The 23849-nt window shown below is 50.4% G+C and overlaps 2 protein-coding genes and 1 long non-coding RNA gene across 12 annotated transcripts in view; 2 read left to right on the top strand and 1 right to left on the bottom strand.

The window, feature by feature from the left end:
• Ecsit (ECSIT signaling integrator) overlaps positions 1 to 6148 on the top strand; it is an 11918-nt gene extending 5770 nt beyond the window's left edge. For 8 of the 9 annotated variants that reach the window (XM_057766667.1, XM_057766674.1, XM_057766669.1 and 5 more), the window contains 7 exons: positions 1704 to 1860; positions 2553 to 2970; positions 3995 to 4218; positions 4633 to 4687; positions 4775 to 4923; positions 5260 to 5365; positions 5808 to 6148. In XM_057766667.1, coding sequence (XP_057622650.1) covers positions 1765 to 1860; positions 2553 to 2970; positions 3995 to 4218; positions 4633 to 4687; positions 4775 to 4923; positions 5260 to 5365; positions 5808 to 6061 — 1302 coding nt within the window. In that variant the 5' untranslated portion in view covers positions 1704 to 1764 and the 3' untranslated portion in view covers positions 6062 to 6148. Of the gene's footprint in view, positions 1 to 1434; positions 1457 to 1703; positions 1861 to 2552; positions 2971 to 3994; positions 4219 to 4632; positions 4688 to 4774; positions 4924 to 5259; positions 5366 to 5807 lie in introns of those variants that run through there. The other variant, XM_057766673.1, reaches the window with a different exon arrangement.
• Positions 5931 to 6960, bottom strand: LOC130872556 (uncharacterized). Its single transcript, XR_009056981.1, has 3 exons — positions 6463 to 6960; positions 6212 to 6374; positions 5931 to 6068 (listed from the first exon to the last, which is right to left on the bottom strand). It is a non-coding gene; the product is annotated as an uncharacterized LOC130872556 (long non-coding RNA).
• On the top strand, positions 6663 to 23849 carry Znf653 (zinc finger protein 653). 2 transcript variants are annotated; one of them, XM_057766665.1, is made up of 9 exons: positions 6663 to 6955; positions 9964 to 10007; positions 12189 to 12404; positions 20984 to 21592; positions 21712 to 21889; positions 21993 to 22104; positions 22815 to 22929; positions 23253 to 23352; positions 23434 to 23849. In XM_057766665.1, exons 1-9 carry the CDS (start codon positions 6663 to 6665, stop codon positions 23609 to 23611), a joined length of 1845 nt encoding a protein of 614 aa, XP_057622648.1. In that variant the 3' UTR covers positions 23612 to 23849. The 2 variants fall into 2 exon arrangements, with proteins under 2 accessions (XP_057622648.1, XP_057622646.1); XM_057766663.1 differs by having other exon boundaries at positions 21688 to 21889.

Genomic DNA, 23849 nt, shown 5'->3' with positions numbered 1-23849 from the left:
TGTGTTCAAGCCTTTTTCCTTTTCCTTTTAAAGCTGGAGGAGGCAGAGAAAGGGGAGTCCTTGGGGCTTACTGGTCAGCCAATCTAGCTGACCTCGTGAACTCCCAGTTCAGTGAGAGACTGTCTCCAAAACTGTGGCGCTGCCTGCTGTAAATCCCCACCCGGGAGAGGCAGAGGTGGGGGAGCTTGGTAAGGTTAGAAGCAGAGCAGCTTCTAGGCCAGCTAGAGCCATCAGTAAGACCCTGTCTCAAAAAGGGGCTGGGGGTCTAGAGGGTGGAGAGATGGCTCAGCCATTAAGAGTTCTTCCAGGGGGCAGGAGAGATGGCTCAGTGGTTAAGAGCACTGACTGCTCTTCCAGAGGACCCGGGTTCAATTCCCAGCACCCACATGGCAGCTCACAACTGTCTGAAGATCCAGTTCCAGGGGATCTGACACCTTCGCACTAATGCACATAAAATAAAAGTTAAATCAAACATAAAAAAATATTTTTTTTTAAAAAAAGAGTTCTTCCAGGGTTTGATTCCCAGCACTTACAAGGTAGCTCACAACCATCTCTAACTCCAATTCCAGGGATCCAACACCCTCTTCTGACCTTCACAGGCAGTAGGCATGCATGTAATATATAGACATACATGCAAGCAAAATACACATAAAATTGTTTAAAAGCCAGCTATCTCAGTCCGGGCCGGTGGTGGTGGCACACGCCTTTAATCCTAGCACTCGGGAAGCAGAGGCAGGTGGATCTCTGTGAGTTCGAGCCAGCCTGGTGTACAAGAGTTAGTTCCAGGATAGGCTCTAAAACTACAACGAAACCCTGTCTCTAAAAAAAAAAAAAAAAAAAAAAAAAAAGCCAGCTATCTCGGCAGTTATACAGTGAGGTAGGAGACTACTGAAAAACTGTTCTCTTGCCTCCACAAAAGTAATGTGGACTATACATCTGTGTACAGATACACGGCAAAATAAATGGATTTTTAGAAAAAAATGAACTGGGGTGTAAGGTAGGGGTGACATGCACCTTTAGTCCCAGCACTCAGGAGGCAGACCCAGATCTCCATGAGCTCCAGGCCAGCCTGGTCTATGTGGAGAAACCCTATCTCAGGAAAAAAAAAAAAAAAAAAAAGAAAACCTGCCAGGTATGAGCCAGTGAGCTGACTCATTGTATAAAGGTACTTGTGCCAAGCCTGGAAAACTGAGTTTAATCCTAAAACCCACATGCTGGAAGAGAGAGCCAACTCTCCATGCTATCCCTGACCTCCACACAAGTGCATGTAGTGTATACATGAGGCAGGCATGCACGAGCACACACAATAAATCAAATATAATTTTTAAAAATGGGCTGGAGAGATGGCTCAGAGGTTAACAGCACTGACTGCTTGCTCTTCCAGAGAACTTGAGTCCAAATCCTAGCACCCACAAGGTGGCTCACAAACATCTATGAGATTTGGTGCCCTCTTCTGGTAAGCAGACATATATGTGTACATAATAAATAAATCTTTTTAAAAAAATTATCAGGCTTGATGGCTCCCACCTGTAATCTCAGCACTTAGAAAGTAGAGGAGTTTAAGGCCATCCTTGGCTACATAGTAAATCTGAAGCAAGCCTGGGCTATATGATACTCTTATCTCAAAAACAACAAAATCAAGCAAAAAGCCTTGGAGCTTTGTAGGCTAGGCTCTCTGGTCTGAACTGTTCTCTGTCTTACAGGTGTGTTGCCAGGCTAACGCTGTCTCCATTTCTCTTGACTGGTGGCTGAATCTGCAGAGGCATGAGCTGGGTCCAGGCCAGACTGCTGGCCCGAGGCCTCTCTAGGGGCTGGGGAGGTATCTGCAGGACTGGCCTCTCAGAAGCTCCTGTTGCTCAGGTAACCACAGGCTAGGCATTCATGAGTGGAGGGGTAAGGCCTGGGCTTTACACTCACCTTCTCAAGATCAGGTCACAGAAGACCTGCCTAGCCCGTTTGTTTTGTTATTTTGCCATTGCTGTACTAAAGTACGATGACCAAAAGCAACTTAAAGGTATTTGGGCTTGTGGTCCTGAGGATGAGTCCATATGACAGGGGAGGCATGGCAGCAGGTGGCCAGAGCAGACGCCAGGGTCACACTCAAGCACACATAGGAAGTGGAGAGTAAACTGTACAGTTGAAGCATAAATCCTCAAAGCCCCCTCCAGTGACATACTTCCTCCTGCAAGGCTCCAAGTCCCAAAGGTTCCATAATCCAAAAGCACCTACTGGAAACCAAGTGATCAAATAGAAGCCTATGGGGAATTTCTTATCCAAACCACAATAGTATGTGTATTTTTGGATTGTGTGTGTAAGAGCCATATGTAATAGCAAATGGCCTCAGAATATGATGTGTGGTTCAAGCTAGCCTTGAGATCTCAATTCTCCTGCCTTAGCCTCCTGGGGGTTGGCATTTTAGGTGTGTACCACCATGTGGCAGTGTACTTTGTCATGGTACCTAAGCTAGGGCTAGCGGCCACAGTCTCAAAGCTCCTCCATGATGTTGAGGGCACCTCTGCCAGGAAAGCTAAGTGGCATCCGTGCTCTCCCAGGTGTCCCTCCGGGCCCCACGAGGCCTCCACTGCAGTGCAGTTACACACAAGGATGACACATGGTTGATTCCTCGACCTCCCGAGCCCCAGAGGAAGCCCAACAAGGTCCCAGTTGTCCATGAAGAACTGTTCGGGTCATCGGCAAACGGGGAACGAGACAAGAAAAGCTTCATTCGTGCCGTGCGCAGCTTTGGGGAGCACAGTGTGCGCAAGCGTGGCCACGTGGACTTCATCTACCTAGCGCTGCGCAAGATGCCAGAGTTCGGCGTGGAGCGGGACCTGTCAGTGTACAACCTGCTGCTGGATGTCTTCCCCAAGGAGGTCTTCAGGCCCCGCAATGTTATCCAACGCATCTTCGTCCACTATCCACGGCAGCAGGAGTGTGGGCTTGCTGTGCTGGATCAGATGGAAAGACACGGTGAGGGATGTGGGCCCAGCCTTAGCACACCTGCTTCATTCCCCTGCTTTCTCCGTCTCTACCTCTCAGGATTTCTACTCCTCTTAGAATTACTGGGATGAGGCTGTAGCTCAGTTGGAGGACTTACTGGGATGCTCCGAGGCTGATCCCCAGCATCCAGCAGCCTCAGGTGCACGCCTGTCACCCCAGCTCCTGGGGGAGGGGGGTGGAGTGGACGCAGGCATTCAAGCTCATCCTTACTATGTAAGTTTTGCTTTGAATTTGTTTGCCTTTTGTTTTGTTTTGTTTTTTGTTTTTCGAGACAGGGTTTCTCTGTTTAACAGCCCTGGCTGTCCTGGAACGCTCTTTGTAGACCAAACTGGCTTCAGACTGAGTGTTGGGGCTAAAGGCATGCACTACCATGCCCAGCCTTTGTTTTCTGTGAGTTCATGAGTGAGTGCATGTGCCCCAGGGAGCCAGAAGAGGGCTGGATACCCTGGAATTGGAGTTCACGTGGTCCACGTTCTCAACTGCTGAGCCATTTTTTCTCCAGCCCTTTTGCCCGCCCCAATACGTACATTTTACATCCTCTCACGTGGCCCAGGTTGACCTTGAATTTGCTGTGCTGTTTAGCCAAGCCTGGCCTTGGACTCCTGATTTTTGCCTCTCGTTCCAAATCTTGGGATTATAGCCTGTGCTGCTGTGCTCTTTCGTATGGTAAAGTCAAACTGGAGCTGTGTGTGCCAGGCCAGCACTTTTACTCGGCTACACCCCAGCCCCAGCTTCAAACAAAACAAGCACTGATGGCCGGGTGTGGTGGCGCACACCTTTAATCCCAGCTCTGGAAGGCAGAGACAGGCAGATCTCAGAGTTCCAGGCCAGCCAGGGCTATACATATAGACCCTGTACCAAAATAAGAAAGAAAAAAAAATCATGAAAAGTAAATCCCCTTTAATTCTGCCCTCCCTTCCTGCTCTTTCCTGACTTGACATTTGTCTAACCATACATGACTCTCTGAGGCTCTACCTGGATCTTCCCAGCACAGGAGTCATGCCTGACAGAGAGACAGAGTTCCTACTGATTCAGATATTTGGACGCCACAGTTACCCCATGCTCAAGTTCCTACGGATGAAGCTGTGGCTCACCCGCTTCAAGAATATCAACCCCTACCCTGTGCCCCGAGATCTGCCCCAGGACCCTTTGGACCTGGCTAAGCTAAGCCTGCGACACATGGAGCCTGACCTCAGTGCCAAGGTCACTGTCTACCAGGTATGCATTCCTGTTGGTTCCTGCAGCTACCATCCCTGGCTGGGCTCTCCTTCACTCATGGTGTTAATGCTCATGGCCTTCCTTATTACCGCAGTTGGACCTGAATTAGTCTATTTAGCCATTACAGAAACATCCTGTGTCAGGTGTATTTGTCCCTTCTTGTACAATGACTTGGACGAGGTCACTGCGGGTTGCACATAAGTTAGATGGCTCCGAGGTCCCTTCAGGATGGGCTCAATGTTGGCAGCCCCGGCCAAACTGGCTACAAAGAAAGAGGAAGGGACCACTTTTGTAACATCTAGGGGACCTGGTACAGTAGTTCAGGATTTGCTGGCATCCTTTTTCCCTTTGCCTTCTCTGGCTCCCCGTAGATGCTCTGGAGTCACAATCTTGCATCCCTGCTATTCCTTGCAGATGTCTTTGCCCAGTGACTCTACAGGCATAGATCCCATCCAGCCCCACATTGTAGGTAAGACCCCAGCCTGTCCCAGTTTCTGCCGGATCCCTCTGGGCCTTTCGCTGCTAAGGCATCACTAGGTTCTCATCTCCACACCAGGAATCCAGAGTCCTGATCAGCAAGCTGCCCTGGCCCGCCACAACCCATCCAAGCCTGTTTTTGTCGAGGGCCCCTTCCCTCTCTGGCTGCGCAATAAATGTGTCTATTATCACATCCTGAGAGCTGATCTGCCATCCCCTGAGGAAGAGGTGAGTTACATCCCAGAACCCACATGTCAAAGGAAAGAACTGACTCCTGGGAGTTGTTCTCTGAGCTACACAGGGTTGTGCAGAAATATAATTTAAAAAAACAAGAAATACATAGTGGCATATATTTTTAATTCCAGCACTCAGGAGACTGAGGCAGGCAGATCTCTGAGAGTTCAAGGCCACTGTGGTCTGTACAGTGAGTTCCAGATTAGCCAGGACTGTAGATTCTGTCTCAGAAAAAGGGGTAGGGGCTGGCACGGTCTTGAAGTTCAGATGAGGAGCTGGGATTCTGTGTTCTGGCCTCTGATCACGCTTGCTCTCTCTTTCCGAAAGTAGAAAGTAGAGGAGATCCCAGAAGAATGGAATCTCTACTACCCAATGAAGCTGGACCTGGAATATTCTAGGAGCGGTTGGGACAACTATGAGTTTGACGTGGACAAAGGTAAAAGCAGTTTTCTGTACAGAACATCCTGTGTGGTGGCCATGGGACCTCAGGCTGAGACACTGCTCATTTCTCCAGTCCCCACAATCAGGGGTCATGTACTCCTGGGGAACCTGACCTCCTTAGCCACCCCCTCTCCCTTAGATCTTTTATGGAGCATTATGCACCAGCTAGTAACATGATCAGGACAGATGCAAGTCTCAGGTCAGTAGGGAACACTCAAGTTACGTAAGGGAGTTGAGAGGAGGCACGGGCAGCTTCCAGGTTTGGGGTCAAGGCCAGCTTCCTGATAGCATCTGAAGAAGCAGGTGGCATAGCCCAGGTAAAACAAATGTAAAACCAGTATGTAGCAGGGGGCTGCTCTGTGAATGTTTGGAGGTGCCCATCAGTGGGAGGTCAGAGTACCTCAAGGTGGTGAGGGCAAACTCCTCTCTCCTAACAGTGACAGAAGGCCCCGTCTTCGCCATGTGCATGGCTGGTGCCCATGACCAGGCAACACTGGTCAAGTGGATCCAGGGCTTGCAGGAGAACAACCCAACCCTGGCACAGGTCCCTGTGATATTTCGCCTGGCCAGGTCCACGGGGGAGCTGCTGACAATCTCGAGGCAGGAGGAACAGTCCCCTCCCCACAGCCCTCCCAAGGGCCAGGAGGAAGATGAGGCCTTTCAGGCACAGCAGCAGCAGGGTCAGAGTTGAGTCTGAGCTGTAACGAGGCAAAGAGAGACCGGACTGATACAAAATAATATGGACAAAATAAAATCTTCTTCCCTGGCCTTGCGGCTTCCCTTCAGATGTTATGCATGATTCGTCTGGCTCTACCTTTCTGGGACCCTCCTTTTTATTTACCTTTAAACTCCGTTGATGTATTTGTGGTGTGGGAGGGGTGTGTGGAGGTGAGAAGACTATTTGCTGGAGTCAGTTCTGCCTTTCCACCCTGAGTCCTGCAAATGGAACTCAGATTGCCAGGTTTGGCAGGATTCGCCTTTACCCGCAGAGCCATCACCATGGCCTTTAAAAAAAAAAAATTAAGATAGTGTTAAGTAGCCCACACTGCTCTAAAATTCAAGAGACAGCCAAGGATAACCTCCGGAACGTACTGCCTTGACTTCCCAAGTAGCCCCGTAACTGGAGTGTGTCTTCCTGGCCGGCGCATGCGCAGCTCCGGCTAACTGTCCCTCGTTTGGCGCCGCGGGCAGTGGAGAACCTGTGAGAAATCTCCCGGCGGCGCAGACTAGGCGCGCCACTTCCGGTTGAGGCTCCTAACAACGGGGGAGGCCGGTAACCAGGGTGGGGGGGGATGGCGGAGCGGGCTCCAGAGCCCGGGGCGGAGGCGGGGGCGGGGGCAGGCGGGGAGACGGCGGCAGAGGAGGGCGCGGCGGGTCGAAAGGCGCGGGGCCGACCGCGGCTCACAGAGTCGGACCGGGCCCGGAGGCGGCTCGAGTCCCGGAAGAAGTACGACGTGCGGCGCGTGTACCTGGGCGAGGCGCACGGCCCCTGGGTGGACCTGAGACGGCGCAGCGGCTGGAGCGACGCCAAACTCGCTGCCTACCTCATTTCGCTGGAGCGCGGCCAGCGTACCGGCCGCCACGGGTGAGGGGGCGCGGGCCCGGGAGAGGGAGGGAAGGAGGGAGAGGCGGGGAGAGCGCGGCCCCCGCCCCCGGAACTGGAGGCTCCGCCCCCGAGCCACCAAGCAGGCCTCGGTCTCAGGCTTAGGCGACCCGGACCCCTCACGCGCCGCCTCCGGCCTGCTTACTATCCAATGCCAGCCTTTCCCCGCCCCTCTGCCCGCCTCCAGGAGCTCTGACTGGCCCATCCTGGCCTCGGTTGGGGCGTCCCGCAGGTGTGAATTTGCAAAGGTGCTTGGCACTCTAGTTTTCTGTATGTGACTAGCATGTATGTATGTATGTATGCATGCATGCATGCATGCATGCATGTACACCACCTGCGTGCCTGCTGTCTGCGGAGGTCAGAAGAGGGTGTTAGATCCCCTGGAACTGGAGTTACGGATGGTTGTGAACCACATGTAGGTGCTGGTAACCAAACCCGGTCCTCTGCAAGTGCAGAAAGGGGTCTTCACCACTGAGTCATCTCTCTAGCCAGCGCTCTGTTTCAACTCCCTTGTCGGGGCTACCTATAAATTCAGCAGGAAGGGGAAGACTCCACCTGTCCTGCTCCTTCTGAACTCGAAGACTTTGCGAAGGACTCCGGTCCTCCCTGATGCCAGTTAACTCGGAGCTGAGTTGCTCCCCAGGAGCCAAGGGCCTTAGGGGTGCCGTGGCTTAATTAATTATTTATTTGTTGGTTAGTTTCTCGAGACAGGGTTTCTCTGTGTAGCCCTGGCCAACCTCGAACTCGCTCTGTAGACCAGGCTGGTCTCGAATTCAAGGATCTGTCTGTTCTCAGCATCCTGCGTACTGGGACTAAAGGCATGCACCAGGCTTGGCATAGGGTTCTTTTAAGATTTTATTAGTGTGTGTGTATGTGTGTGTGTGTGTGGGCCCACAGGTGGAGATTAGAGAATAGCCATGTGGAACTGGTCCTCTCCTACCATGTGTGTTTTGCCACACTGTAGGTGTTCATATGTTGGTAAATTGACATGTACTGCTTGCCCATACTGAGAAACTGTCTCTGAAAGTACGTCCGCCTCCTCCCCCATATTTTAGAGCCAAGCATGTTTGTATCAGTGCCCTCCAACACCCTTTGTCTGGGGTAGGGTGGCCCCTCTAACTCAGTGACAGGAAGAGGAGAAAACTGCAGAACAGCCCAAGAGTAAAGACCCTGTGCCCTTAAGGACAGCAGAAGGCGGAGTGTTTCCAACAGAGCTTACTACTGTTTGTTCCATGATGCAAAAATACCTGCAGTGGGAAAGAGGCTGAAGTTGAGCTGTGGAGAGAGAGCTCAACCTGGAACCCCAACTGACACCTCAGCTTCCCCAGCCAGCTGCTGCATGTTGTGAATGCCAGATCCGATGTTAGCTCTGTTTGGTCTGCACAGACAGTTCCAGCCAGCCAGGGCCACATCATGATACCCTGTCTCAAATAAAATTACAGAGCTTAGAAAGGATCCAGCCACAGTGGGGATTCACAGTGTATCTTATTCTTCTCTTGTTGACCTCATCTGTCTGATTCTGGGGGCTGGAGAGGTAACTCAGTGCTTAAGAGCACTTGTTGCTCTTGCAGAGGACCTGGGTTTGGTTCTAGGTTGTGGTTTACAACCATCTGTAACTCCAGTTCCAAGGGATCCTTCTGACCTCCATGGGCAGCAGGCACATACATGGTACAAAGGCATAAATGCAGGCAAAAACTTATGCACATAAAATAATAAAATCATTTTTTAAAAGTTAGCCAGGCATAGTGGCACATGCCTTTAATCCTAGCTCTTTGGAGGGCGATGCAGGTGGAGCTCTCTGAGTTTGAGGCTAGCCTGGTCTACGTATTGAGTTCCAAGATAGCCAGGGCCACATAGAGAGAAACCTTATTTCAAAAGGAAAAACAAAACAAAATAAAAATAATTTGATTCTGTGGGGCAGTAATCAGCCAGGAGCAAGGGGTATATAACTCAGTGGTCAGTGGTGGAGTACCTCATATGTGAAAAGCTCTGGATCCCACCCCCACCCAGCAAGCATGCATGTTTGTAATCACAGCACTTCAGAGAAAGGCATTTGCTCCCAAGCCTAATTACCTTAGTTGATCCCCAGGACACATTAGTAGAAGAAAACTGACTCCTGCAAGCTGTCCTCTGCCCTCCATACACAATCACTATGACACATTCCCTACCTCTATAAATAAGTGTAACACAAATTATTATTACTATTATTATTATTTTGGTTTTTTGAGACAGGGTTTCTCTGCATCTTTGGAGCCTGTCCTGGAACACAAATTATTTTTAAGAATAAAACTCTTACATTGAAGCATGAGGAGTAAAGGTAGGCCCTGGGAGGCCAGGAAGAAGGAATTTGCAATAATCCTCCTGCCTCTGCTTCTTGAGTTCTGGGATTGGATTATAGGCATGAGCTGTCACATAGGGTTTATTTGATTCAGTGAAAGGAACCCTAGGCTCTGCATGCTAGGCATGTGCTCCAATATTTTTTTTCTATTATTTTTTTCTATATTTTACTTCTTGAAACAGGGTTTCCCTATATGATGTAAGCTGGCCTTGACTTCTTGATATAATCCAGACTGGCCTCAAATTCATGATCCTCCCACATCTGCCTTCTGAGTGCTGGGGAGACAGGTGTGTGCCCACACTTCTGACTAACATTATCAATTGATGGTTGGTGGAATTTGTGGATATAGGGACTGACTCTGAATACAAGCCATTTGCCCCGTGGGGTAGGAGTCAAGGAACTCTCTTAGCATTCTTCCCAGTCTCCCACATCCCATCTGCCTGGGACCTTCTGAGGGCTAGTGTTCTCTGAGCTAAGTAATGGTAAGAGGCCTCCATTCGGGGTTGCTGCCAGTGGCAGTTACCCAAACCAAGGACCGCTGGAAAGGGAACAGACAGCAGAAGTTCAGGTTCCATCCCAGAGCAGATGAACTGCTGTCATTTTCTACCAGCTCAGGCCCCAAATTCACCCTCACCGCCTCTCTGTATTGCAGGAAGCCTTGGGAGCAAGTCCCCAAAAAGCCAAAACGGAAGAAAAGTAAGTGGAGCTGCAGCATGGGGAGGGGTGGGAGCACATGCAGTGCATAGCCTAGAAGCAACCCAGTTACCATCCCTGTCCCTTTGCTGCGTGGTTGGAAGGTGGAAGCGCCAGTCCCTGCCCCACCTGCTAGAGGCAGAGTGTTGTGTGCCAGGTAGACCGAATCTAAAGAGGCCCCACCCAGCAGGACCTCAGTGCCTTACCAAATCATTAGGCTGTGGGTCTCCATGGCATTCAGCTGGGTGATTAAGAGAACCACCTGGTGGCAATGAGCCCTGCTCTGCCTCTTTTTTGACACATGGGTCTCAGTGGAGCTCAGGCTCATTCTATAGCAGAGGGTGGTCTTTATGCCACAGTGCTAGGCTGACAGGTATGTGCCACAAGTCCAGTTCATGTGCTCTTAGCGATGGAACCCATGGCTGTGTGCTCACTGAGTAGGTTCTCTACAACTAAGCCATATCCCCAGCTTCCAATTTAAAAAAAACAAACATGTATTTATTCTTTTATTTGTGTGCGTGCATACGTGCATACACATCACAGGTGTGAAGTCAGAACTACTTGTGGAAGTTGGTTCTTGCTTTCTACCACATAGGTCCTGAGTATCTAACTCAGGTGGGTCAGGCTTGGTAGCCAGTTACTTACCACTGAACTATCTTTGTGGCATACTTTTTTTTTTTCTGACTTGTTTTACTGTGCAACCCAGGCTAGCCTCAAAACTCAAAATCACCCTGTCTGATGGGATTACAGGCATGCCTAACCATTCCCACTCACAGCTTTGGCACATGAGTTCTTGGAGGCAGAGGCAAGTCACCATCTTTACTGTGCAACCCCAAAGGGTTAGGTAGTGCCAGGCTGGAAGTGGAGCAGCTGTTGAAGTTCCATGTCACTGATGTGGTTCTCATGAGGATGGAGACCTTAGCACACTCCCTCAGCCCAAATACCTCTCCTTCTCAGCTCTACAGGTGTAGGACAGCCCTACCCCATCACACTCATAGGCCCTAGTGTTGCTCTGTGCCCTTGTGGCTTCTTTACCCCTTCTGCCTCTGTGGCAGTCTCCAAAGGTGGAATCCTGGTTCTCCCCTGGCCACTCACTTAGAGCTGCCCAGCCAGATTGTGACCAAGCCTAGATCTGAACGCAGGCTGTTTGGCTCTGCCATTCCCACCCTCCAGCACCCTCACCATGTCTGGTGAGTCCTTGCCCTAGCCAGCCCTGAGGAAACAATACTGGCTGTGTGGAGTGACAGCCTTTGTGGAGCTGTCATTCCAGTGGGGGAGACAGACAGGCGGTATCTGAATAGACAGCCACAGGCAGCTTCTTGGTGCTGTCATGAACAGACCGAAGTTGGCTAGCATGACTCTGAAGAGCGTGGCTTCTTAGGGGAGGGCATCTGTGGGTGATCTCTGGGTGGAGGCACTGAGTGAGGCTGTCATCTGGAGGATGTGCAAGGGCCGAGGCAGGACCTTACCTAGGTCATTTAAAGGACAGCTAGGAGGCCATGTGGCTGGAAGGGGTGAAGAGGAGTATAAAAGGGAAGGTGTAGGACCTGACAATAGTATATGGTCTTGCTAGCCACCTTGGCACTTGCTTTTCTCTTGCCCCTTTTGAGGTGGTGACCAGTGGATTTTGAGCTGAGAGGGGATATGCCCTGCTCTTCTGGCACCCCCTTGTGGCTGTAGATGTTAGCATGCTGACACCAGGGAGAACTCCTAAGACTGTGTGGCTCTAGCCCAGAGGTATTGATGAAGATTTTTATTAAGAAGCAGCTGGGTATGGTGGCACACATCTTGAATCCCCCCAAAAAACCAGCTAAAAGCTGAGCAGTGGCGCATACCTTTAATCCCAGCACTGGGGAAACAGAAGCAGGCAGATCTCTCTGAGTTCAAAGCTATCTTGGGCTACATATGAGCCCCCCCCCTTTTTTTAAGGAAAACAGCTAACAATTATTTTGCCTCTAGTATGTGCCAGTTCCCATAATCTATATGACTTCACTCAGCCATGAGCAGTACCTGGCCAACTCTGGATCCTAGTTGTCTCTAGGTTGTGTTACCTCTCCTATCCTAGGTTTCATCTCCTGCTAAGTGGGAGTGGGATTCAAGAGGCTGTCTCAGACTGTGGGAACTGTGGGCTCCAGGGGGAGTAGAGCGCCTGTCCTCATGTCCACCTGGATCCTGTGTCCACAGGGCGGAGGCGCAACGTGAACTGCCTGAAGAACGTGGTGATCTGGTATGAGGACCACAAACACCGATGCCCATATGAGCCGCACCTGGCTGAGCTTGACCCTACCTTTGGCCTTTACACAACGGCTGTGTGGCAGTGTGAAGCTGGCCACCGCTACTTCCAGGACCTGCACTCTCCACTCAAGCCCTTAAGTGACTCAGAGCCGGACAGTGACAAAGGTGGGTCTTCAGGGCACGGGCACTGGGGATAGCAGGCATGGGCCTCTGCCCTCTTCCCAGGTGGACCAGCCTGGACTGCTGTCAGAACTGTATCAGCCAGGATGTAGCCTGGCCAAGCCCTGCGCAGACTTGCAGCCTTTGAGTCCCTGCCAAGCTGAGCAGAATGCTGTCCTCCTGTGCACTAACAGCCTTTTCATTTCTTCCAGCTTTCTCAGCTCCCTTTCCCTGTCTCTCCCTTCTCACTCCCTTTGTTCTCATCAGCTGAATTACTGGTTTTGGTTTCCTTTTAAATATTTTATGCATTTTTTTATTTGTTTTTGACTGGCCTGGAACTTGCTATTTTAGATCATGCTGACTTTGAACTCACACTAATCCGCCTGCCTCTGCCTCCCGAATGCTGGAATTAAGGTGTGCACCACCACATTCAATCCTGTTTTGTTTTTTTAAGTCAGGGTCTTGAGTTTTGGACAACCCTTCTACCTCGGCATACCAAGTACTGGGATTACAGATGTGCACGCAAAACCTGACCTCTCAGTAGTATATTCTAAGCAGGCATCTGCCACTTGGTCATGCCCTTAGCTCCTCACTGAAAGATTCTAAGTACATGTTCTTCAACTGAGCCACACCTCCTCAGCCCCCACTCCCTTTTTTTTAGCCCTTAAAGTTTTTTTTTTATAAACTTTTTGTTTATGTATATTGTTATTTTGCTTGTGTATGTCTATGCATCGCAGTGCCTTTGTGGGCCAGAAGTGGTGTTGTAGTCCCTGGTCCTCTAGAAGATCAATCAGTACTCTTAACCTCTAAGCCATCTCTCCAGCCCCTTTCAGCCCTCTTTTTAGTTTTGAGATAAGGTTTCATCAAGTTCCCCAAGCTGGCTTTGAACTCTCTGTAGCTCTAGTAAACCTTGAATTTGAACTTGAAATCCTCCTGCCTCAGCATCCCAAGTAGTTAGGATTACTGCCTGGGCCACACTCAAGCTTCTTTCCTGCCTTTGATCTTCTGTTTTCCACTGTCATCCCTGCCGTCCCCCACCCCACCCAGGTCTGTCACATTTACTATCCCCTCTCTCTCCTCTCTTACACAAGTCACATTGGGCTAGCTGCCCACTGAGTCTGGGAGGGACTCCCAGGAAGGCCCAAGTTCATCCTGGTGTGGGCAGTGAGGATGCTGCATGCTAACTACCTCAGGACTTGGCGTGACTGACAAGGCCTATAGGGCCAGTTGCCAAGTGCTGTGGCAGGCCTGAGGGTGGGGTCAGTCATCAGAGCTAAGTCTGTGCTGGCAGGCATCACCAAGCAGGTGGCATCCCAGCTGGCTGAAGGGAAGCTGAGATGAGAAGTACTCCTGGTGGGCCTCACACCCACGGCCACCCCTCTGGGCCTTGGCCAGTCTCCAGAGGGCAGGAGTCTTAGTTAGGGTTTCTTTCGCTGTGAAGAAACACCATTACCACAGCAACTCTTACAAAGGAAAACATTTAATTGGGGTGGCTTACAGTTCAGAGGTTTTAGTCCATTATCATGGTGAGACATGGTGTTGTGCAGACATATATGTTGCTGAAGAAGGAGCTAAGAGTTCTACACCTTGATCCAAAGGCAGCAGGAAGTGAACTGAGACACTGGGCATGGCTTGAGCATATATGAGACTTCAAAGCCCACCCCCACAGTAACACACTTCCTCCAACAAGGTCATGTCTACTCCAACAAAGCCACACCTCCTAATAGTGCTACTCCCTATGAGCTTATGGGGGCCCAATGACATTCAAACTATCAGAGCAGGTATCCTGTGCTTTTTGTTTAGCACCCTGTCCTCTTTAGCCTGCCACTTCTCCCTCAGTGTGCCCCACTGGAGGCCCTGCCCTGGGCCATCTGACTTCTCCCCATAGCCCTGTCATTTGTCCTGCTGTAGGAGGATTGGGACTCATCTATCTGGTACTTCTTAGGCCATGATGGTGTCATCCCAGGCCAACACTGACCTCTATAATTGAGCTTTTGGGAGTGAGCCCTGTGATTCATTAGCCGTGTCTGCCCAGGCAGTGGTAAGGAGGTGGCTTTGCTCCTGTTCTGGCCTTGTCCCCAAGCGCCTCTCCCTACCTTGGCCAATGCCTGGGGTGGTCTTACCACCTCTCAAGAGTCAGACTGGGAACCTTCTGCTGGTCTGTGAAGTCCAGACACAAAGAGATGTTTGTTGTGTTGGTGCTTCGAGTGGAGTCCAGAGCCTACAGGTGATAGGCAAACATTCTCCCCTGAGCTTTTTTGGAGCCAGGGATGGAGCACCAGGTTGCCCATGCTGACCTTGAATTCATTTTATAATGCCAGTAGGCCTTGAGCTAGTGATCTTTCCACCTCAGTCTCCTGAGTAACTGGGGGCTGAGGTGTTACAAGTGGCAGAAAGGCCTGTTCCTCTTCCCAGCCACCCTGCGGCATCCAATCAAGATGGTCTCCATGCCTGTGTGAGTCAGCTCTCTGCCACTATACTGAATGCCCAGAACAACCCACTTAGGACAAGAAAGGCTTGCCTAGGTCTCAGAGGCTCTGGTGCCGTTGGAACTTGATGCTTAGGGACAGCAACAGTGGGGCTGCCTGCAGGAAAGTGCCGGTCATCACAGCTTCTGCCAGAGAAGAGTGGAGTGGGCTAAGGCCCCACAGTTTCCTTAAAGACCCACCTGTGGCCTGAGTCCTCAGGCTCAGCCTGCCTGTTAAAGGCTTCCCCACCTTCTAATGGTGCCGTTTTTGGAACCATATCTTTAAAACAGGAGCCTTTGGGGAACACTTAGCCAAGCCATAGCCATACCCCAAGGGTCACTAAGAAGCTAAAAGCAAAACTCATCTACTCGTTTGGTCTGTTTTCATAGTTAATAGTCCCAGTGCCAGTTGGGCTGGCCCCAGAGTGATTCTGGGGCCCAGAGTGGTGCTGTAAAGGCAGGCCCTTTACACAACTGCCAGCAGGTACTGATCCAGGCTCGGGAGCCGCAGAACTAATGGTCCCCGATGGCATGGCCAGTTGTGTTTTGAGCATAATAACATAAGTTCCAATCACTCATGGCTCCATTCCCTTCAGTCTTTGTGTGTGGAGTTTAGTAACAATATGTGACTGAAATATTGGGCCTTGGCTTACTGGTGGCCTTCTGGGAGTGGAAGGAGTGCTCTGCCCAGGGGCCTCCTTTGTGTGTGCACATGCGTGTGAACATATGAGTGCAGGTGCTCAAGGAGGCCGGAAGCCTTTGATCCCCTGGAGCTAGAGTTGCAGGTAGTAAGCTTCCTAACATAGGTGTTGGGACTGAATGTCTGCAATAGCAGTATGTGCTTTTAACTACTGAGCCATGTCTCTGGCCCCTTTGTGGCATTTCAGTTCTAGAGCAGAAGCAGATGATAAATAAAATAAGCAAGTACATCAGATATTCTGGAAAGGGGAATTGTTTGAGACAGGTGATCAGGATGCCTCCCTGGGAAAGTCGATGAACTGACACACCCCAAACCTGAGGACTCAGGTTCTTTTTGTCCTGTGGCTCTAGCCTCCTCTTGGGCCTGCCAGGATGGATGAGAGGGTCAGGAAGGTGGAAGCTTAGCCCAAGGGAAACCATATTGGCTGCTCTGTTGGCTGGAACCAGAGCTGTGCTGTGTCTACCTGTTGCAGGGCATGGGAGATGCAGACTAGCAGGGTGTGTGTGCACAGGAGGAAGCGCTGGCCTGTCTCTTTGGCAGGAAGTGATGAGCAGGTTCTTAGGAGCTGGGGAACCAAGCTCTATTGCAGAAATGCTGAGGCCATGACCAGCATCTGTAGGGATTGAAGAGAGGCAGTTGGGCTGTGGGTGGATGGATTTTGGATGTAGCCCCAACAGGTTTTACTGACAGCTTGGAAGTGGGTGTGAGAGAAGGTCAAGTATAGCCCCAGGACATTGGCTTGAGCTACAGGAAGGGTAGAACTGCCACCCTGTGAGACAGGGCCACCTGTGAGCAGCACAGGCTTTGCTGGAAGAAAATCTAGTGGGGAGGATCCCAGTGTCACCGAATGGATTCTGAGATGGGGGCAACAGAGAATGCAGTAGGGAAGCCCAGCTCCCCATGAATACCTGGAGTCACCAGGCCACTGGTGTAGCCTATGGTGTCAGAGAAACAGATACAGTTGAAGGGTAGGGAGGTGGTAGCTGGTCAGGTGCTTGCTATGCAAGCATGAGAACATGGAATCAATTCCCAGCACATGCATCAAAAAACCAGGTGTCATGGTATACCCTGTAATCCCAGCAGTGGGGAGACCTGACAGGAACTCCCTGGGGCTCAATGACCAGCCAGTCTAACCAAAATGGTGAACTCTTAAATTGAAGGAGAGACTCTATCTCCAAAAATAAAGTGAGCCAAACATGATGGCACATGTCTCAGCACTCGAGAGGCAATGACAGGTGGATCTCTGTGAGTTCAAGGCTAGCCTGGTCTACATAGTAAGTTCTGGACCAGCCAGTACTACATACTGAGACTCTTGATTCAAAATATACAGTAAAAATAAATGAATAAGGGAGGTAGAGAGTGATTGAGGAAGGTACCAAAATTGGCTTTTGACCTCCACATATATCTGTACACATGTGCACACATATTCGGACACATAAACACATACACACACATACAGTAGATACAGCCTGTATTCTGTGCCCATGTGTTTTATACTCAATGCTTCTGTCTGCATACAGAGTCAGCCAACTGAACATAGGGGCAAGATCAACATGTGTGAGGTCATTTCCAACACAACACAGTATGGGCCTCTTTTTGATTCCTTTTCCTTTTTTTTTTAAAAATAAATATTTATTTATTTATTATGTATACAATATTCTGTCTGTGTGTATGCCTGCAGGCCAGAAGAGGGCACCTGAGCCACCATGTGGTTGCTGGGAATTGAACTCAGGACCTTTGGAAGAGCAGGCAATGCTCTTAACCTCTGAGCCATCTCTCCAGCCCCCTCCTTTTTTTTTTTTTTTTTTTTTGAGATGCATAATTCTTTCTTCCTTCTGTTTTCTTTTGTCTATTTGCTTCCGAAGCAATACAGTATAGAAAGAGTGGTTTGTATTGTGTCAGGTATTACAAATTATTTAAGGCAAAAGAAGTGTGTATAAGTTCTCTGAAGGTTTGCATTTTATTATTTGTTTAATTTTTATTACATTTATTTGTTGGGAGGACTGTGTATGGCGTGCCACCAATGTCGATGTCAGTGAATATCAGAGGACAACTTAGTAGGGGTTGGTGCTCACCCTTCCACCATGGGGTCCTAGGGATCAAACTTAGATCCTCAGTTCTGGCTGCAAGTAATTTTTACCCACTGAGCCATCTCTGTAGCCCCCAGATACTGTATTTTATACACAGGATTTCAGTTTCTGAGAATGTTGATGTCAGCTTGGAGTTCTAGAACCAATAATTCCCCCTGAACAAACTTCCAGAATCTTTAGAATTTCCTGAATGGAGAAGGTTTTTTTTTTTTTGTTTGTTTGTTTGTTTGTAAACTAGTCACACAATGAGTAGTTGCCTAATTATTTATACTTTATCAGTGTGCATGTGTGTGTGCTCGCCTGTTTGTATGTGCACGTGCCAGAGAGGGCATCAGATCTCCTTGGGCTGTTGAGAGCTCCCTGGGAATAGAACTTGAGTCCTTTGGAAGTACAGCAAGTGCTCTTTAACCTTAAGCTGGGCCATTTTTACAGCCCTGATAGTGTTTTTTGTAATTCATATGGAGTTACTTTACGGAGCTCTTTGGAATACCCCTAAATCTATCCTAGTTAGGTGATTCTGAGCTGTAAACAGAAGTTTCTGTCCCTCCAGGTCCCACAGCCATTCAGTCCCAAAGAAACACACAGAGGCTTATATTAATTATAATCTGTTTGGCCTATTAGCTTAGGCTTATTAACTAGTTTTTACAACTTAAATTAACCCATAATTCTTGTCTGTGTTTAGCCACAGGGCTTGGTACCTTTCATCAGTGAGACATTCTCACTTTGTTTCCTCTGCATCTGGCTGGTGACTGCATCTCTGTCTTTTCTCTTCCCCAAATTCTCTTAGTCTGGTTTCCTTGCCTATACTTCCTGCATGGCTATTGGCCAATCAGCATTTCATTAAACCAGTATGAGTGACAAATCTTGACAGTGTACAAGAACATTATCCCACAGCACTGGGTACCACAACTACATAGCTGCTGGGTAGGGGGACTAGCCACCTACAAGACCAAACACAGGAGGAGAGGGAAGATGTAAGCTTAACACCCTCCCATCGGGGAGCGGCTGAACATTTGGTCATGAGAGCTCTTCTGAGGCTGGGGAGATGGCTTAATCAGTAAAATACTTGCTATTCAAATGTGAAGACATGAATTTGGGGCCCCAGCACCTGCAGAAAAGCTGAGTGCCAGCCAGTGAGCTAGCCCAGCAGGTAAAGGTGTTTGTTGCCAAGCCAGATGATCTGAGTTCTGTCTTTGGGACCCACATGGTGGAAGGAAAGAGCTAACTCGTGCAAGTAATCCTCTGGCCTCCATACATGGGCACCATGGTGCCCCTACCTGCAAATAAGTAAATGTGAGAAATAGAAAATAATAAGGGAGAGAGATTGAGGGAGACAGCAGATGTCCACCTCTGGCCTCCACCCATGCACACCCAGGCTCGTGAGCAGTGAGCGGAGAGCTCTGGTGGGGTGGATACTTGATGGTGCTGAGAGGGGGGCACATTCAGAGAAGTGCAGAAGCTGAAATCTGTCACCAGGACCAGGTACTGTGACTCCAGTGTTGACTTCTTCTGACCATTGATAAATTACAACTTCATGATAAAGTTGTGATCATAAGCAGACCAAAGGGAGAACTTTCTAAAGTTCCATAAGTCATCCCAGCAAGTCATGGCACCTGAGAGTGGCATCATGGGAATTCCTAGCTGATACCTCAGACACACAGGGTGGACCAGGATTTTCCATGGGCATCAGAAGTGGACAGAGCCTTGTGACAGAGCCCTTGACTTAATAAATTAGAAGCTTACTCCAGATAGGTTGTTTCTGGATCCTATGGAATTGAGATGATAGCATTTGACATGAATCAAATCAGTGTGAGAATGAGAGAGTGCTAATGCTGGTGTGGTGGTGCACGTCTTTGATCCCCGCACTTCAGAAACAGGCAGCCCTGTTTGACGCCCCAGCCTGGTCTACATATATATCCCAGCAAGGGACACGTAGTGAGACCCTATCTCAGAACAACAAAAAAACAAGCCAGAGAGGCCAGGGAAGAGCAATGTGAGAGCCTCGAAAAGAGACTAGTGATTGAGTATAGCTAGCCAAGTCAGTTATACAGGGGCCTAGAAGGGACCACTGGCTTTGGACCTGGAAATCACAGTTCCTGGTTCCTGGTCATACATAGATTCCAGCTGCTGCTACTGCCGCCACCACTAACTGCACCCCTCCCATGTGTGTATGTTTTCACGTGTGTGTGTGTGTGTGTAGGCCAGTGGATAACCTTGGGTGTTATCCTCAAAATTGTCATCTCCCTCCTTGAAACAGGCTTCCTCACTGACCTGAAGCTCACTATTTAGTCTAGACTGTCTGATCAGTGAACCCCAGGGGTCCTTATATCTCTGCCTCACCAGTGCCGGGGGTGGAGAACCTACAAATGTGTACCACTAAGCCTGACCTGACATTCTAAAATTGTTTTACTTGTTACTAGTGTGATGTTTGTAGCATGTTGTTAGACTGTGTATGTAGCATGTGTGTGAGATGACTGTGGCCTGGCGGGGGGAGGTGTCTGGGAACGTGAGGCCATGGAGCACATATGGAGGTCAGAGGACAACTTTGTGGAGTCGACTTTCTCTTTCCACCTATATATGGTGTGTTAGTTACTGTTTTGTTGCCACGATAAAACACCATGACCAAAAGAAAGAATTTATTACTCTGGCTTGTGGTTCCAGAGGAGTGAGGGTGCGTCTGGTGGTCAAGCACGACAGCGAGCAGGAAGCTAAGCCTATACACCCAACTGCAAACGCAAGCAGAGAGCAGATGAAAAGAGATGAGGCTGTGTAACCTCAGGTCCTGTCCCTACTGCTGTGCTTCTTTCAGCAAGGCTACACAACTTAAACTTCCCCAAACAGTGCCAGCAACTAGGGATCCAGTGTTCAAATGCCTGAGCCCATGGGAACTTTTATCATTCAGATCACCACACATGGGTTCTATGAACCAAACTTAGGTAACCAGTCTTGCATGGAAAGTACCTTTAACCACCAAATCATCTCGCCAGTCCGCACACAGAAATCTAAACTATTTTTATGTGTATGAGTGTTTAGCCTGCATGTATATCAATATACTACATGTGTGCAGTACTCATGGAGGCCAGGAGAGTGTCAGACCCCCTTCAACTGGTGTTACAGGCTGGATTGAGCCACCACATGGGTGCTAGGAACTGAACCTGGTCCTCTCTAAGAGCAGCAAGTACTCTTAAACACTGAGCCATCTTCCTAGCTGCCATACATGGTATCTGACCTGGATTCTGGGATGGAACTCAGGCCCTTGTACTTGTAAAACAGGCACTTGGGTGTGAGCCGTCTCCCAGCTAATAACCGTCCCCTTTTGTCTTTGCAGTGGGCAATGGCCTGGTGGCTGGCAGCTCTGACTCATCCAGCTCTAGCTCCAGCTCTGACTCGGATGAGCCTCCTGATGCCCAACTGGCCAAAGCCTCAGCTGCTGCTGCAGCCACCCCTGCCAGCCCTACAGGCAGCAGTGGACTGATCACTCAGGAAGGAGTTCACATCCCCTTTGATGTCCATCATGTGGAGAGCCTGGCTGAGCAGGGCACCCCTCTGTGCCAAAACCCTGCAGGAAGTGGGCCCGAGGCCCTGGAGACGGTGGTGTGTGTGCCAGTGCCCATGCAAATGGGCGCTGGCCCCAGTACCCTCTTTGAGAACATGCCCCAGGAGGCACTGGGTGAGGTGGTGGCCAGCTGCCCAGTGTCAGGCATGGTGCCTGGCTCCCAGGTGATCATCATTGCTGGTCCTGGTTATGACACCCTTACAGCCGAGGGCATCCACCTCAATGTGGCTACTGGCAGTGGCACTCCCAGCAGTGGCCTGGGTGAGGAGGTACCCTGTACCATGATGGAAGGTGTGGCAGCCTATACACAAACGGAGCCCGAGGGCACCCAGCACAGTACCGTGGACACCACCTCCATAGCCAGCATCGAGACCAAGAAAGGTCTGGGGTGCCACTGTGGTCTCTGGCAGGGGTTGGGAGGGGTGGCAGAGGGGAAGGAGCTCAAAGTGAGCTCCTTGACAGCCTTATCCCCACAGACACCGCCCCGTGTCACCCCGTAGAGAAGGAGGACCTGTGTATGCTCAAGGAGGAGAAAGAGGATTCGGTGGCCCCAGAGCTGACAGAGCTGGCAACTACCATGGCCGAGAATAGAGAAGCGGAAGCAGATGTGGATGGAGAGGAACTGGACAGCAGTGACATGTCAGCTATCATCTACGAGATTCCCAAGGAGCCCGAGAAGTGGGTGCTAGGATGGATGGGTGGGACCAAGGGTAAGGAACAGCTACAGGCTTATAGCCCACTGGGACTGACACCCTGATGCTACAGGCTCCTTCCTCTCCAGGAGACGGCGGAGCAAGCGGTCACGGGTGATGGATGCTGATGGCCTGCTGGAGATGTTCCACTGTCCCTATGAGGGCTGCAGCCAGGTGTATGTGGCTCTCAGCAGCTTCCAGGTGAGGCCACCCCTGGCTGCATGTGGCTCTATTGGCTGTCACTGGCACAGGGCCTGTGTCCGGGAACCCATTTTGTCCCAGCTGGCCTTGCTGGATATCTGGCTTTCTCAGCCCTCTCTCTGCAGACATCAGACACAGCTGCCTGGTCTTACCAGCACCCCAGACCACCCTCTTAGTCTTCCACAGGAAGACCACCAAAGTCCCAGGGGTCAGCCATACGTGGGAGCCCCAGAACCTAGTACAACTAGAACTCTTTTCCTGTAGTTTACCTTCACAATGTGGATGATATACCCCGGGGGCAAACAAGGGTTTCCTCAGCTCTCCACACTGAAGGCAGCACCAGTAGACTGTTGAATTTTCTGAGCATGTGTTAAGCTCCTAGGCTGTTCTCATGGGTTAAAGAATGAGATCACAGAATCAAGTACCCCAGGGGCAGTGCAGTATGTGAGGCATCCATCAGCCGTTGTGCCTCTGGAACCTGTTTCCTCCATTAGCAGCAGGAGCCTGCCAAGGTTAACTGGAGCCCAGAGTTGGGATTGATAAAGCTGCTCTTTGACTCCCATGCTCCTGTCCAAGCTGGATACTGGAATGCCTTTTCTACCTTCAAGTCTAGGCTGACTGTGGCTGATGTCCCGGCTACCTGCATGTCTTCCCACTTTAATAGCCCCTAGATGGGCCCATGGTACCACTCCTGCCCCTCTCACCCCTAGAACCATGTCAACCTGGTGCACCGAAAAGGGAAGACCAAAGTGTGCCCTCACCCTGGCTGTGGCAAGAAGTTTTATTTATCCAACCACCTGCGGCGCCATATGATCATCCATTCAGGTCAGGCCCTGCCAGCTGGCACCCATAGGCCAGGTGTAGTGCACATATGTAAATCCCAGTGTTCAGGAGGCCTGGGCTGCACAGGGAAACCCCACACTCTTCCCTATACCCGGTACTGTTTTCATGTGCAGTAGCCCCAAGTCCCAACTCGGGTCACATGGGAGTTCATCTTAGCAGTTGACACCCTGTGTCAGGAACTGCAGTCCTCTTACCTGTTGTGACTCCAGCGAACACCGGTCTCAGGGTTGTGGGATGGGGTAGGGGAGCTTGCTCCTTGCAGTCACCTCTACTGGGCAGTTTCCTGAGGCTGTTGCCACCCCTAGGCATCCGAGAGTTCACTTGTGAGACCTGCGGCAAGTCTTTCAAGAGGAAGAACCATCTGGAGGTGCACCGGCGCACGCACACAGGAGAGACGCCCCTGCAGTGAGTGTTGGGGTGCTAGGGAGGGAGGGACCTGATCGGGTCTCAGGGGAGTCTCAGGTGACCCGCCCCTGGACCACTCAGGTGCGAGATTTGCGGGTACCAGTGCAGGCAGCGTGCATCGCTCAACTGGCACATGAAGAAGCACACGGCAGAGGTGCAGTACAACTTTACTTGCGAGCGCTGCGGGAAGCGCTTCGAGAAGCTGGACAGCGTCAAGTTCCACACGCTCAAAAGCCACCCAGACCACAAGCCTACCTGACCTGCCTGCTCCCACGGACCTCAGCCTCTATTTATTTGTACTCTTGGAAATCATGCCCAGACCTGTCAGAACCCAAGACAGCCACTGGGGCTGCCCCAACCGCAGGCCGGAAGGAGGTGTTCCCCATTCCCCCTGGGCAGGTGCCCCGCCCTGTCCCTTCACGTCCCTCCCATGGAGCTGGCACCTGGGACGACACTGCCGAACTGTGTCAAGAACACAGAATGAGATTAAAGTGAAA

This window comes from Chionomys nivalis, chromosome 4 (assembly GCF_950005125.1).
Source record: "Chionomys nivalis chromosome 4, mChiNiv1.1, whole genome shotgun sequence".
Classification (NCBI taxonomy): Eukaryota; Metazoa; Chordata; class Mammalia; order Rodentia; family Cricetidae; genus Chionomys; species Chionomys nivalis.
The sequence above is the reverse complement of the archived record's forward strand: the minus strand, read 5'-3'. Positions and strand labels throughout refer to the sequence as shown.